Source organism: Limanda limanda, chromosome 3 (assembly GCF_963576545.1).
Source record: "Limanda limanda chromosome 3, fLimLim1.1, whole genome shotgun sequence".
Classification (NCBI taxonomy): domain Eukaryota; kingdom Metazoa; phylum Chordata; class Actinopteri; order Pleuronectiformes; family Pleuronectidae; genus Limanda; species Limanda limanda.
Genome location: NC_083638.1, coordinates 6,859,007 through 6,871,070, shown reverse-complemented (window position 1 = coordinate 6,871,070; position 12,064 = coordinate 6,859,007). Strand labels below are relative to the sequence as shown.

The following is a 12,064-nucleotide window of genomic DNA, read 5'->3' as shown; positions in this document are numbered from 1 at the left end:
CGCTCCCGTCCTCCACCATCACAAACCCTCACCCTCCTCTCCATCCTTTCTTTGGTTTTCTCTTGTCTGAGCCCCAGAGACCCACCCGTCACCCAAACTGGCGTCTCGGGGGGTTAAGTTTTTTACAATTGATTTTCAGAGGAGGTGCCTTTGCCCCCTTGGGCCTGCGGGACGCCCTGAAATTGCTCATAGAAAAGAAAAAGCTGATGTTGTTCCAAACAATGTGTCCTTAAATTGTTTTCGGGAGCCAGTAGTTAGGTCAATCAATCCATGAAATTGCTTTTGAAACGAGAAAAACTGAGATTTGATATTCGTTTCTATAGCAACACTTTTGGTCTGGGTGTCGATTGTTGCAGCGACACCTTTAAAAATATATTGTCAACAAAAAAGGATGTGATAAACATTAATTGCATATTAACCATGTGCCTAATTAAACAGGTTTATCAACATAGAGTGAAAATGACCAGAACGTTATCTGCCTGGTTGTTTGAGCATCGTTCTCATTTCTAAATCATCAAAACGATTTATTGGACGCGAAATAGGAACAAAGCTTTACACATTATTCTCTTTCCCAGCTCTATAATTTTATTCTACGACTCCTCTCCGGCTGCTTTGTGTGATTCACAGTTCAAAGAAAAATGCTTATTTATCTCAAACTGCCTGTTACGCAACGCCTCCGACTGAAATAAGCATCATTAGCTCCGGGCTCTTTAAGACCCCCCCCACACACACACACTTTGTTCTTCCGGATGCCTCCCGAGCTGCAGCCCCGAGTGCCTGCGAGCGTCGGTTCTTACCGGTGTGGCGTAACTTTTTAGTAATACAACATAGTTCATTGGAAAAGGCAACTTCTCAAACTCAGATCTAATCTACAAGATGAGCAGGAGGAACATCTGCAGCAACAACCTTACAGCAGGAAAAACATTACAGACTGTAACACGTGTGATACAACAGTGGATTTTCTCTTAAAATCAATTTGTATATCAATATTCTCTCTATCTGCTCATGTAACTATGTAATGGAAATATCTGTCAGAAAATAGAAGGACAACGCGTCTCCACTTTCTCCTACTATTCAGGAAATGAAACCAAAATATTACTGGTACAATGACGATGGAATTGAAAGTGGTTTCAAAACCTGCGTTTGGAAATTAGGAGCAGGTCTAATCCCATCATGAGTTGGTTTGACTTGTTTAACCTTTATATACTTTAGGTGCTGGAGCAGTTGTTTTTTTTTACTGTGTTTAAACTCCTTGTATTTGTGGCCATGTTCTTTAACCTCCCTCTCTCCCACATTTGAAGCAGATGATTGAGGTTTAGTCTCAGAGGCAGAATGGATCCAGGTGTAGTTTTTGCAGAACCTTGACTTGAGGATTATTTTTAAAAGATCGACTGAAAACTGGAAATGAGACACAGAGTCAGAAAGGAGAAAGCTATCTAGATGTCACATTATCCAAACTCTGCTGGATTTTAAGATGAAGATGCATCCAGCTGTGAGAGAACAGTAGATACCTGTAGATAACTTATAGAGCTGATAAACTACTACATCACCAGCACCTCTTAGCTAAGCCTCCCTCTGATCTGATTAGTGCTTTTAAAACACTTTGAGGGTCACCAAAATGTTTATTTTGTATAGTTTAAGTCCAGGTGTCACTTTTCAAATGAATCAGATTCAACACTCACCACCCAGAAGAGTGTGGTGTGGGCCAGAGCCTGGTACTGGTCGATGGTGGAGAGGACACTCAGGATCAGACAAGCCAGAACTATGAGAAACCTGGAGAGGAAAAAACAAACAATCGAACGTCATTAAAATAGTGTTAAAGGTTCTTGTTCTGACAAAGGTTATGTTTTGTTGCCGTTGGTCGAATGGTCATACTGTTTCCACGTTTATGCAAAAACTACTTGACCAATTTTATTGAAATAGGCATGTGACCTTAGGAAGAATCCATTTAGTTTTGGAGCAGATTTAATTAAGGGGGCAGATGCAGGAGGGTTGTGAATTTCTCTTGAAATCGTGCAGAGATTGTAAATCTATACTTGGAGCACGGATTTGTATCAGTGTCTGCAATTTGGTGAGGCTTGATTGAATTTAAGAGGAATGTTGGACTTTAACATAAATGTCCAAAATCATTTACAACATATATTTAAGGGTGAGATTCAGGATTGTTTTGTTTTCTAATTTCTTTAACGCTGCAACGTAGAACTTGTTTCAAGGAAAGATAGTCTGATGAATGGATCAAGAACAGAGACTCACGATAAGGAATCAGGCAAAAATCAAAGTTCAAATCCACAAATTCAGCTTTATTGCAGGCACAGAGCTAAAAATCCCAAAATCCCAAAACAGGGAAAAAGTCAGAAAACCAGAACAAGGCAGCAAAACTTCCAGGACACGGGCAGAAACCCAAACAGGCCATGGTCAGACACGGGGGGGCTACATGAGGAATGAATGTCGGACAGGAAGTAGTGCAACAACCTGCAGAGCAGCGGTGAACCAGCAGGAGTAATTTATACTGAGTGAGGGATTGGTGCAGAGGTGCTGGTGTGGTGAGAGCGGTGCTGGGAGCAATGGGAGGGAGTGAAGCTGGAGTTCATGAACCCAGACAGTTACAAAATGAAACAGGAAGAGAGGACAGGTCGTCACAGATACTAGCGTCTGATAAAAATCACGTGTATTTAGTTTGCTGATATTTATGATCTGAGAGTGTAAATGATTATATAGTCTCATGGTGGTGCCATACACATAAAAGGTGAAGATGTCAAGATGTCAAGAGAGCTGACATCTGAAAGTCGTCACCTATTCATCAGGCAAGTCATTAAAACACAAATCACCCCCCCTCCACTTTTTCAGCCGATGTTTATGTCAACACATCAGACGTTGATTAAAACCGAAATAACCTTCTTCTGAACCACTTTCAAAAATAAATAAAGAACGACATGAGACTACTTGATATTTGATCATGAAAAAGTATCTGAGTGAATTCAAGCAAACGTTCAAGGACGTTTCCCCAGAGGAAAAGCTGCAAACCTGTTAAACTCCAGCATATGAATGCAAAGCACATAAACTCGACAAATAATAATCCAACAGGTTCGCACACACACACACACACACGCACACACACGCACACACACACACACGATCAACAAACACAAAATCTCTCTTCAACATTCTCTTAAGTCCCCCTCAAGGTCACATGGGTTCCAACTGCATCTGTAACTCCCCCCGGGTTAAGAGAAACATATTTTATTTATTCCAGATGAGGCTTCGTGCTGCATTGACGTTAAACTCTTTCATATGGACTTTTTTAAATTCAAAATTCCATCAGAATTTACATATTTGAGAAGCAACAGAAATCTCTGCACGTCTGTGTTTTGATATTTTGCAGCTTATGCGTATGGTGAATAGATTGTAGTGATCATGTTTCACAGCTTTTCATTAAAGTTTCCTGTTTAATTTGACGGTGGTGGATGAACATGGGAGAGCAGTGCTGACGGCAATCACTCATTCTCAGACTCATAACCTTGTGCTCGGGTGCTTCAGCCGGCCGAGCCATGAATGCCCTCGGTTTTGTATTCCTGTTTACGCACTACAGCCGCTGCTATTACACTTACTGACTTATCTCAGAGAATGAAGAACCGCATGATGTGATGATGAAACTCCGCAGACTGGTTGGGTCAAAGACACAATTTAAATTCACGCAGGTCAAGAGATGTGTGAGCGACGAAGGACGGCAGCTCTGAATGAATTCACGTGGCACAAACAGAACAAACTCAGGTGAAAGGGTTTGTTTCCTTTTTCGATGAAGTGTGACCCTGATGCCTTCTCTTATTTCTAAAGCTGAGTACATTGAGCACTTCTAATACTGCATCATAGTTGCATGAATCGACCTTATATGTTCACAGACACACTCATAGACCTGGAGCGTTGTTATGGACTTTTAAGAAAACTTTGTAAGTAGATCCTCAAAGAACTAAAAATATATATAAACCTATTCAACTTTGTTTGCTCCCTCTTTATGAGAGAAAAAAGCTCAATAAAATATGGAGCCTCCCTTTGTTTTTACGGAGGCAAAAACCTGGATTTTGACATGTATTTCTGACTTGTTTTTGTAAATAGGGCACAGTATTGTTTTGGAATTCAAAGAGATGCAGTTGGAAACGCAGCCAGACTCAAACCGGCATCCAGGTTCAAATTAGGGACACGGAAATTACACATTCACATCTTAACACCTGTGACCGAGGACGCAGCCACGCGAGCAGCTCACTGAGGCTCGGTGGAGCTTTGAGGTAAATGCTAACAACGGTACTAACGTGCTGATGCGTTAATGTTTCCCATGTTTACAGTCTCAGTTCAGAGGTTGTTGGTATGTTGACATTTTTCTAATTAGCACCGAACACAAAGAACAACAGAGGCTGATGGTAAAATCACTACTTGCAAGAATATCTAAAACCACAGAAGGTGTATGAGGAAATGGATGACGTGACGATTTCCCAATAAGTGAAAACATCTGAATCGCCCCCTGATGGCGAGGTAATTTTTAGATTAGATTAGATTAGATTAGATTCAACTTTATTGTCATTGCACAGTACAAGTACTAATACAATGAAATGCAGTTTAGCATCTAACCAGAAGTGCAAAAAAGGCAGTAAAAGTGCAGAGTATTGTGCATATTTAAGGTGGAATATGTGAATAAACAAGATATTTACAGTAAGAAATATATATGGAATAGTATTAATAGTATTAGGAGGTATTGTATGATATAATAACGATGAATTCACTATGAGCAAGATAAATATATATGAATATGAATACACTATAGGCGGGATAATACAGTAGTAAAAAAAATAACAGTCTAGTGCAAATGTTCAAATGTTCAAAGGAGGTATACACCCATACACCCTGCCTCCTCCATGTTGAGGGATGGGACAAGAACCACTTTAAAAAGTAAAAGTACATGTCAACAATCAGTAGTTGTTATCACACTGATGTAAGTTCAGGTGCTCAGGCTGCTGATAAGTTTGGATTTTGATATTCGATGCTATAAGCTGAGATTGACTAGTGATTAGCCCATGACGCAAACGCCAAATGATGTCACCAAGATGGCCCCGCCCACATCCTGGATAATTTGGCTTCAGGAAGTAGAAACGTGACCTTGATCTACTTCTACAGTCACTGATCTGTAACCAAATCTCATGTTGATCCGGTGGAACTGTGACATTGAGGAAACCCAGAATGGAAGTGACATATCTGGACCTGTGCTGGCGGAAGCGTTTGCTCCACAATCGTCTTGCTGATATCGTTTCAAACTGTTGTGCAGACACGACTGAACGAGCGGCGTCTCGTGCCCATATGAGCAGACCTGATGGAAACTATGTGCACAGGGAGTTCTGGTTTCTGTGTTTGCACCACGGACGCCCTTATCACCAACACGCTGCAGCTCCAGTTTATTGAAGACTCGCCAGGAATCCAAATACCCCCTTTTAAACTAACACACACACACACACACACACACACACACACACACACGTGGACTTGAACGTGCACAACACACGTCAACACAGATAAAGGAGCGAGCAGAGAACCTCTCAGAGAAGCTAACAAAGCAGCTGGGCCCGTCTGAGAGAACAGAACAAGTCGACAACACTAGCGCTGCACTAACGACTCTGTAGTTTTGCTCTCCTGCAAAACGACATCAAACCCAAGGCAGCCCCCCCCCCCTGTGTAAGTAAGCACACAGTTGTCTGTTGAGCGGAGCAGAGCAGGTCACCGTGCTTCCTAAAAATGTGACACAGGCGGCTTGAGAGAGGATGAAAAGAAACCCGAAACAAACATCAAACTTTCCACACGCTAACGGTTGTAATTCGTCAGTGATGCTCTGCTTAGATTATTTCCGAGCATTCGAGACGCCAATAAAACATGGACTCAGTATGCTGAGCGCACGCTTCTGCTTCACGTTTAATCCATCGGAGACTCTCTGGCTCGTCAGTGGCTCCCTCGCAAACCGCAGCGTCGTAATTCACCCCCCCCCCCCACCCCCCACCCGCTTTACTTTCCAGGGCCTATAGATAATACTGTGTCACTGTCTGGCACCGGTGGGCTCGGCGATGGAGCAACAGACAAAATAACAACGTTGGCTCGGCTACATAGGCACCCGCTGAACTCTAAACAAAAGCTCAAAGCGTCGCTCTCCCATCTATTATTGACGGACACACTCACTTGCAGTCGGTTGTGCAGCGAGTGTAAAGACAAAGCCGAGCTCACGGGATGAGAGTGAGCGGTGACACTAGTGACCGCGTCACTGGCGGTTAGCATCAAATCTCCCGCGTGGAACAACCAGCGTCCTTTATTTTGATCCGGGGCTTAATGTGCTGTCAAGTGATGAGAGACAAGGGAAGACACAGGGAGATGAATTCAACAATGGAAGATAAGGCTATAAGACTTTGAAACTCCTCTGAACTGCAAGAACTCCACCAAACCAGCACCGTGGCATATTTGAATATTTGCACTACTGCACAAATCGCACTATTGTTGTTGTATTTTTCTCTTCATCTGTAAAGATATATATTTAGATATACATTTTTTATTTTCTATTTTACATTTTTGATATTCTATTTTATTCTATTTTATTCTATTTTAAACTATTTCTATTTTATTTTATGTTGTTGATAATTACTTGAGCATTGCTTAAAGAGAGCCTGTGACTCAAGTATTTAATTGCCAGCGACTGCTTCATGTTATCTCTCTGCATTTGACAATAAAAATCTTGAATCTTGAATCTTGAATCTTGAATCTTGAATCTTGAATCTTGAATCTTGAATCTTGAATTAAAACAAAATGTATCACAGTGAGCTTTTAAGGCCGGAGCCCCCCCTTCTGTTTGAGATTCGGACAGTCAACACAAGCCTCGGCCTAAACCGGGCTTAACAGTTACCATGTACATCCTGCTCCACCACCCATACAAATACACTTACTACACATATATTCATAATATTTAATTTAATATTCCCCACTCCTTCACCCGGTAAACTGCTGCTTCATTTTGCTATGTTATATGTTATATGTTATATGTAATATGTTAGACGTTATATGTTATATGGTATGTTCTTTTTTTATTTTGTAAAGCCCATCTACTAAGTAGATGTTGTCTGTCAGGTCACAAGATCACAGGTCACACTTAATAGGTACTTACTTCACATATATTCATATTATTTAATTTAATATTCCCCATTCCTTCACCCTGTAAACTGCTGCTTCATTTTACTATGTTATATGTTATATGTTATATGTTATATGTTATATGTTATATGTTAGACGTTATATGTTATATGGTATGTTCTTTTTTTATTTTGTAAAGCCCGTCTACTAAGTAGATGTTGCCTGCCAGGTCACAAGATCACAGGTCACACTTATAGGTACTTACTACACATATATTCATATTATTTAATTAATATACCCCACTCCTTCACCCTGTAAACTGCTGCTTCAGTTTACTATGTTATATGTTATATGGTATGTCATTTTTTTAAATTTGGTAAAGCCCGTCTACTGCATAGATGCTGCCTGCCAGGTCACAAGAATTTCACTGCTCCGATGACGCTCTCATTGGTGCATGTGACAATAAACTTTCATTTGATTTGATTTGATTTGATTTAAATGTGCTGTCAAGTGATGAAAGACAGGAAAGACACAGGGAGATGACTTTGGCAATGGAAGATAAAACAAAATGCATCAGAGTGATCTTTTAAAGGCCAGAGACCCCCCTCCTGTTTGAGATTCGGACAGTCAACACAAGCCTCGGCCAATGTGGCGCGTGTGTGGGGGGGGGTTAATAGCACAGAGATAAAAGGTGGTAAACAGCGAGTGACCTTGTCTCTCTGCTCCGTGAAGAACCTCCGCTCCTGTGCTTTTTGCAAAACAGACTCAAATGAAATATGTTTGAAGCGATGCAGGAGTGTGGAAGACGGAAAAAAAAGATAAAAGCGCAGATTTATTTCCCCCCCCACACTTTGTAAAAGTATAGGATCGAGCACAAGCAACCTCGAGTCAGAGATGTTGCTCAAATTGAAAAGAATCACCAGGCGTGAACTCTTAGACCTGCTTCTTAAATCATTAGAATTATGTCGGCGTTTACTTCCTGCAGCTTGATTCTGTTTGACATAACATGAGCTCTGAAAACACATCATCCGATTTGGGGGTTTTCTCTCTTAACCTTCCCGGTCGACTCGTCTGCAGCCAGCAGGTGGGAGGCCTCCATGCTGTTCCACACTAAAACACTGCGTTTACTGCTAAGCTGCAGCAGCAGCACTGAGCAGAGCGACAACAAGCGAGTGGTGCTAAGCCAGCAAACAATACAACATGGAGAAATGCTCTTTCATTCCAAAGTGCTAATCAAGAGAGCGTGGGGGAATGGTTTATTAATTGTACAAAGCCTTGTTCTGTTATTCAGGGAAATGAACCATTGCTGCCTTTTTACAATAATAAAACCAACTTGGGAAGTCTCTGTATCACCACACACACACACACACACACACACAAGCTGACACACATATGCATGTGCAAATACACTCACACACAAGGGTACCTCTGATAAGACTCTGACGTTGGAGTTCTGGGTCAGTGATAAGGCCGAGCTTGTCCCTAACTGATTTTCTCCTACTCAAACAAAACAAGGCACTGAACTGAACCCGAGGAACCAGGAGGACGTTTAAAGACATCATCGTAACTTAGTCTCCCGATTAGGGTTGCAAAATTCCGGGAATATTCAAAGCTGGAAACTTTCCATGGGAATTAACAGGAATGAACGGGAATAAACTGGAAATTTTGTGGGTAATTTATACTAACTGTATTTACCTTGTCATATACAGACATAAATATAAACATTTTGTTTTGTCATAGGCTGATTTGAGCCCTGAGGAAACTTTGGGCACTTGACTATACGCTTCTGCATCGTTGTGTCATTCTTAACATAGGTCTTTGCACAGTATTTCAAATGTACACAGCCTTTCCTTCTACATTGGATGGGGTGAAATGTCTCCATACAGGAAATAGTGCACGTGGCATTGTTCTGTAGAATAAGATGAGAAAAAAGTTTGTAAAAAAACACTAATGCAATGCCAGAGATATAAATAGTTAGCCAAACAATTGGAATCGTCTGTGAAAATATTTTACAATTGATGGAAAAATGAATGTAAATAGGCTAGATGAACAGATGAACAATCCTCAATCAGCATGCATATATATTTCCCCAGTAATATCATTGAAACTTACCTGACTAGTCCTGCACACTACAGCAGGCCTCAGTAGCCCTGCTGTAGAGTGAAGGATGCTGGGAGTTATCTATGCATGTGATGGAAGAATGCACAGTGGAGGGTTGAAACTCAACATGCAGTGTGTGCTGCATTCCATACATCTTTAAAATAGAGTTTTGAATTATGTTTTTATTGCTCAGCGTTTAATTTGCATAGTTGTTGTTTTTTTTTCAAAATTCCCAAAATTCCCGAGCTTAACTTCCCATGGAAAGTTTCCGGAAAGTTTCCGCCCCGATAAACACTCCCTCGTATGGAGGGTTTTGTTAGAAAAGATAATTGCGAGTCACAGTAGAAATTTAAGCAACCTAATGAAATTTAACTAAACTATAACTGGGAGAAATGAACAGCAGCCGGGCGTTTGTTCCGTAAAGTTTTTGATTGGATTTCAGTGTCGAGCTTCCTGTCGTCTTTGTCGGTGAAAGATACGATCGCATAAAACTTCAGTCCTGCGAATATTAGCTCTGTCTCCCGTTCACGTGGACGGACGCCCTCTCACAACAGGCACGTTCAGGACGCCTCTGTCTTAGTGGAAGCAATTTCCTGGCTGGTTTTTGAGCAGACTTGATGTCTGAGGATCCGCTTTGTTCCACTTTCACCATCTGCATGTGCTCGCTCAGCCGTGGGAAACAGGATTTGGAGCCTGGATCTCTGTGTTTTTTCAACCATCACAGATAAAAGTGACAAACTGGAAGATTTGTTTAAAAAAAAACAGTTTTTAAAGATGATCGCCAACATACATATCAACGAAAGGGACGTTTGACACCGACGCTGGACGACGTATTCGTTGGTCTTTCAAGCTATCGTGTGGAGTTCAACTTTGGTGAACTTTGACCCACAATATTTGGTTTGACATTTGTGTGTGTTTTGTAATCGGGCCCTGACGTCACCCATTCAAAGTGAAGGCAGAGTCCCACACACACAAATGTGAAACTCACCTTCCGCTCACGTCCAACCTGAGTTCAACTTTGGTGAACTTCGACCTGTGTGGCTTATTTTGAATATGTTTGTTTGTCTTGTTGTTTCTCTAACTTTCTTAAAATCAGTATTTAGAGAAGTAAAAGCGTCTCATCTTGCTTATTAATAAATATAATATTCAAAATGTTGATGCCTAAACAGAAACTGGGATCGAATTAGCCTCTCGCTGCCCTGTTACTGATACTGGAACAGTTTTATTAATGTATGTGCAGTTGCCCTGTGTTGCTTCACGCTCCCTCTGAGTCCCAGAGACTCTAACCTGCTCCGACAGCCGGCTCTTCCCTGTATTCCCCCCCCCCCGACACGGCAGGGTCACCGGGTGGCTGCTATACCTCCTCCACAGCACACGCTCACTGCCAAGTTTAGCTGCCTGCTATCAGTGGCAGCAAGTGGGGAGCTGGGAGAGCACATCCCACATTCCTGAGCAGTCTGGATCCACTGGTCTCTCAGCTTCATCAGATAAACACCCCACCACATCAGCTGTATGTTCATTACCTGCTGTATTATTTATATTGTATTTCCCTTCAGCAGCAGGTAGCCTCACACACCTGTCACGCTGTCAGGAAGGAAAAGTATTCTTAAACCCTCCCTGTCAGGTTGGATTAGTTTAGAAGTTCTGTTGCTCGCTGAGCTCAAAACACAGAACCTGCTCTGGGACATTAATTGCCTGGTGATAAAAGATCCTTTCTTCGTCTCAGATTCTGCCTGTGATGGATTATATGTCATTTTTTTTGTATAATCTGCTGTGACTGGACTCAAATGTCCCTATAATACTTGAGGAGGGACACCCAGATGTGCTCTGGGATCTGTGCAGCATCTGTCTCCAACTCACAGGATTAGCAGATCTTTGGAGGTAGCGCTTCCAGCCTCTACATGCGCAATTAACTCCCTGTTTAATTAGGATCTTAGAGTTGCAATTATATCCTTTAATGCCCCATGGATCAGGATGATTATGAAAATGAAAAAAAACGACTCACACACTGAAGTGGTACACGAAGCACTTCCAGCCAGACGGCCTTTCCAGAAAGTTGTACACGCGTCCCTGGACGATCGCCCGGGTGAGGGCCGGTCGGATCCCGGTGCTGTACACCGACATGCGCATGGACATCCGAGGGTGGGAGTGGTAGGGGTGCGGGTGGATGGGGGGTGCCTCACTGGGGGTGGTCCCGTCCCCTGGCATTTTGAATCGAAACGTGCCCTCGTCCAGCGGGGTCTCGTTGAAGGTGGTCTCCATCAGCTCCAGGTCCGGGGGTCTGCTCCCACGGGCCAGCGCTGCAGAGGACCTCCGTGCGCTGGCCGGACAGGGGGCGGGATCCGACACCATGGCCCCCCGCTGCGCTCCTGTGGGGGGCTCTACTTCTTCTCAGAGACTTTTCCTCAGTCACTGACTCAAACGGAGGAACGTGCTCCCTCCCATGTGCGCTCACCTGCTGCTGCGCGTCAGATCGAGCCACGGCGCGTAAAGCTGCGACATAAAGCGAGTTATTACTGCTCCTGATCTCCAGGATGGTGTTTCTTTAATTTCACTTTACAGCTCTCTGGGCTGCTGAGGATGTGGCGAGTCTGCTCAGCCCTGACTGGATGTCCCCTGCCCCCCCCAGCCAGAGCACTTATCAGCCTGGAGAGCTGTGGGCTGCCAGCTGCTCACTGGTTCCACTGGTTTCAGACCTGAGATCTGCTCCTGATCCACATCCACAAACCAGATCTGCGTGTATATGAAAACACACACCTTTGACTTTTCCACTTAATTATTAGGAATCACACATACATAATTGTAAACGTGT

At 42.7% G+C, this 12,064-nt stretch overlaps 1 protein-coding gene across 1 annotated transcript in view; it reads right to left on the bottom strand.

The window, feature by feature from the left end:
• The window catches only part of kcnq1.1 (potassium voltage-gated channel, KQT-like subfamily, member 1.1), a 39,915-nt gene extending 28,097 nt beyond the window's left edge, over positions 1–11,818 (bottom strand). Inside the window, exons 1-2 of the mRNA XM_061068380.1 lie at positions 11,258–11,818; positions 1,683–1,773 (exon numbers count right to left, since the gene is read on the bottom strand). Coding sequence (XP_060924363.1) covers positions 1,683–1,773; positions 11,258–11,604 — 438 coding nt within the window. The 5' untranslated portion in view covers positions 11,605–11,818. The remainder of the gene's footprint in view (positions 1–1,682; positions 1,774–11,257) is intronic.
• Positions 11,819–12,064: the final 246 nt, after the last annotated feature.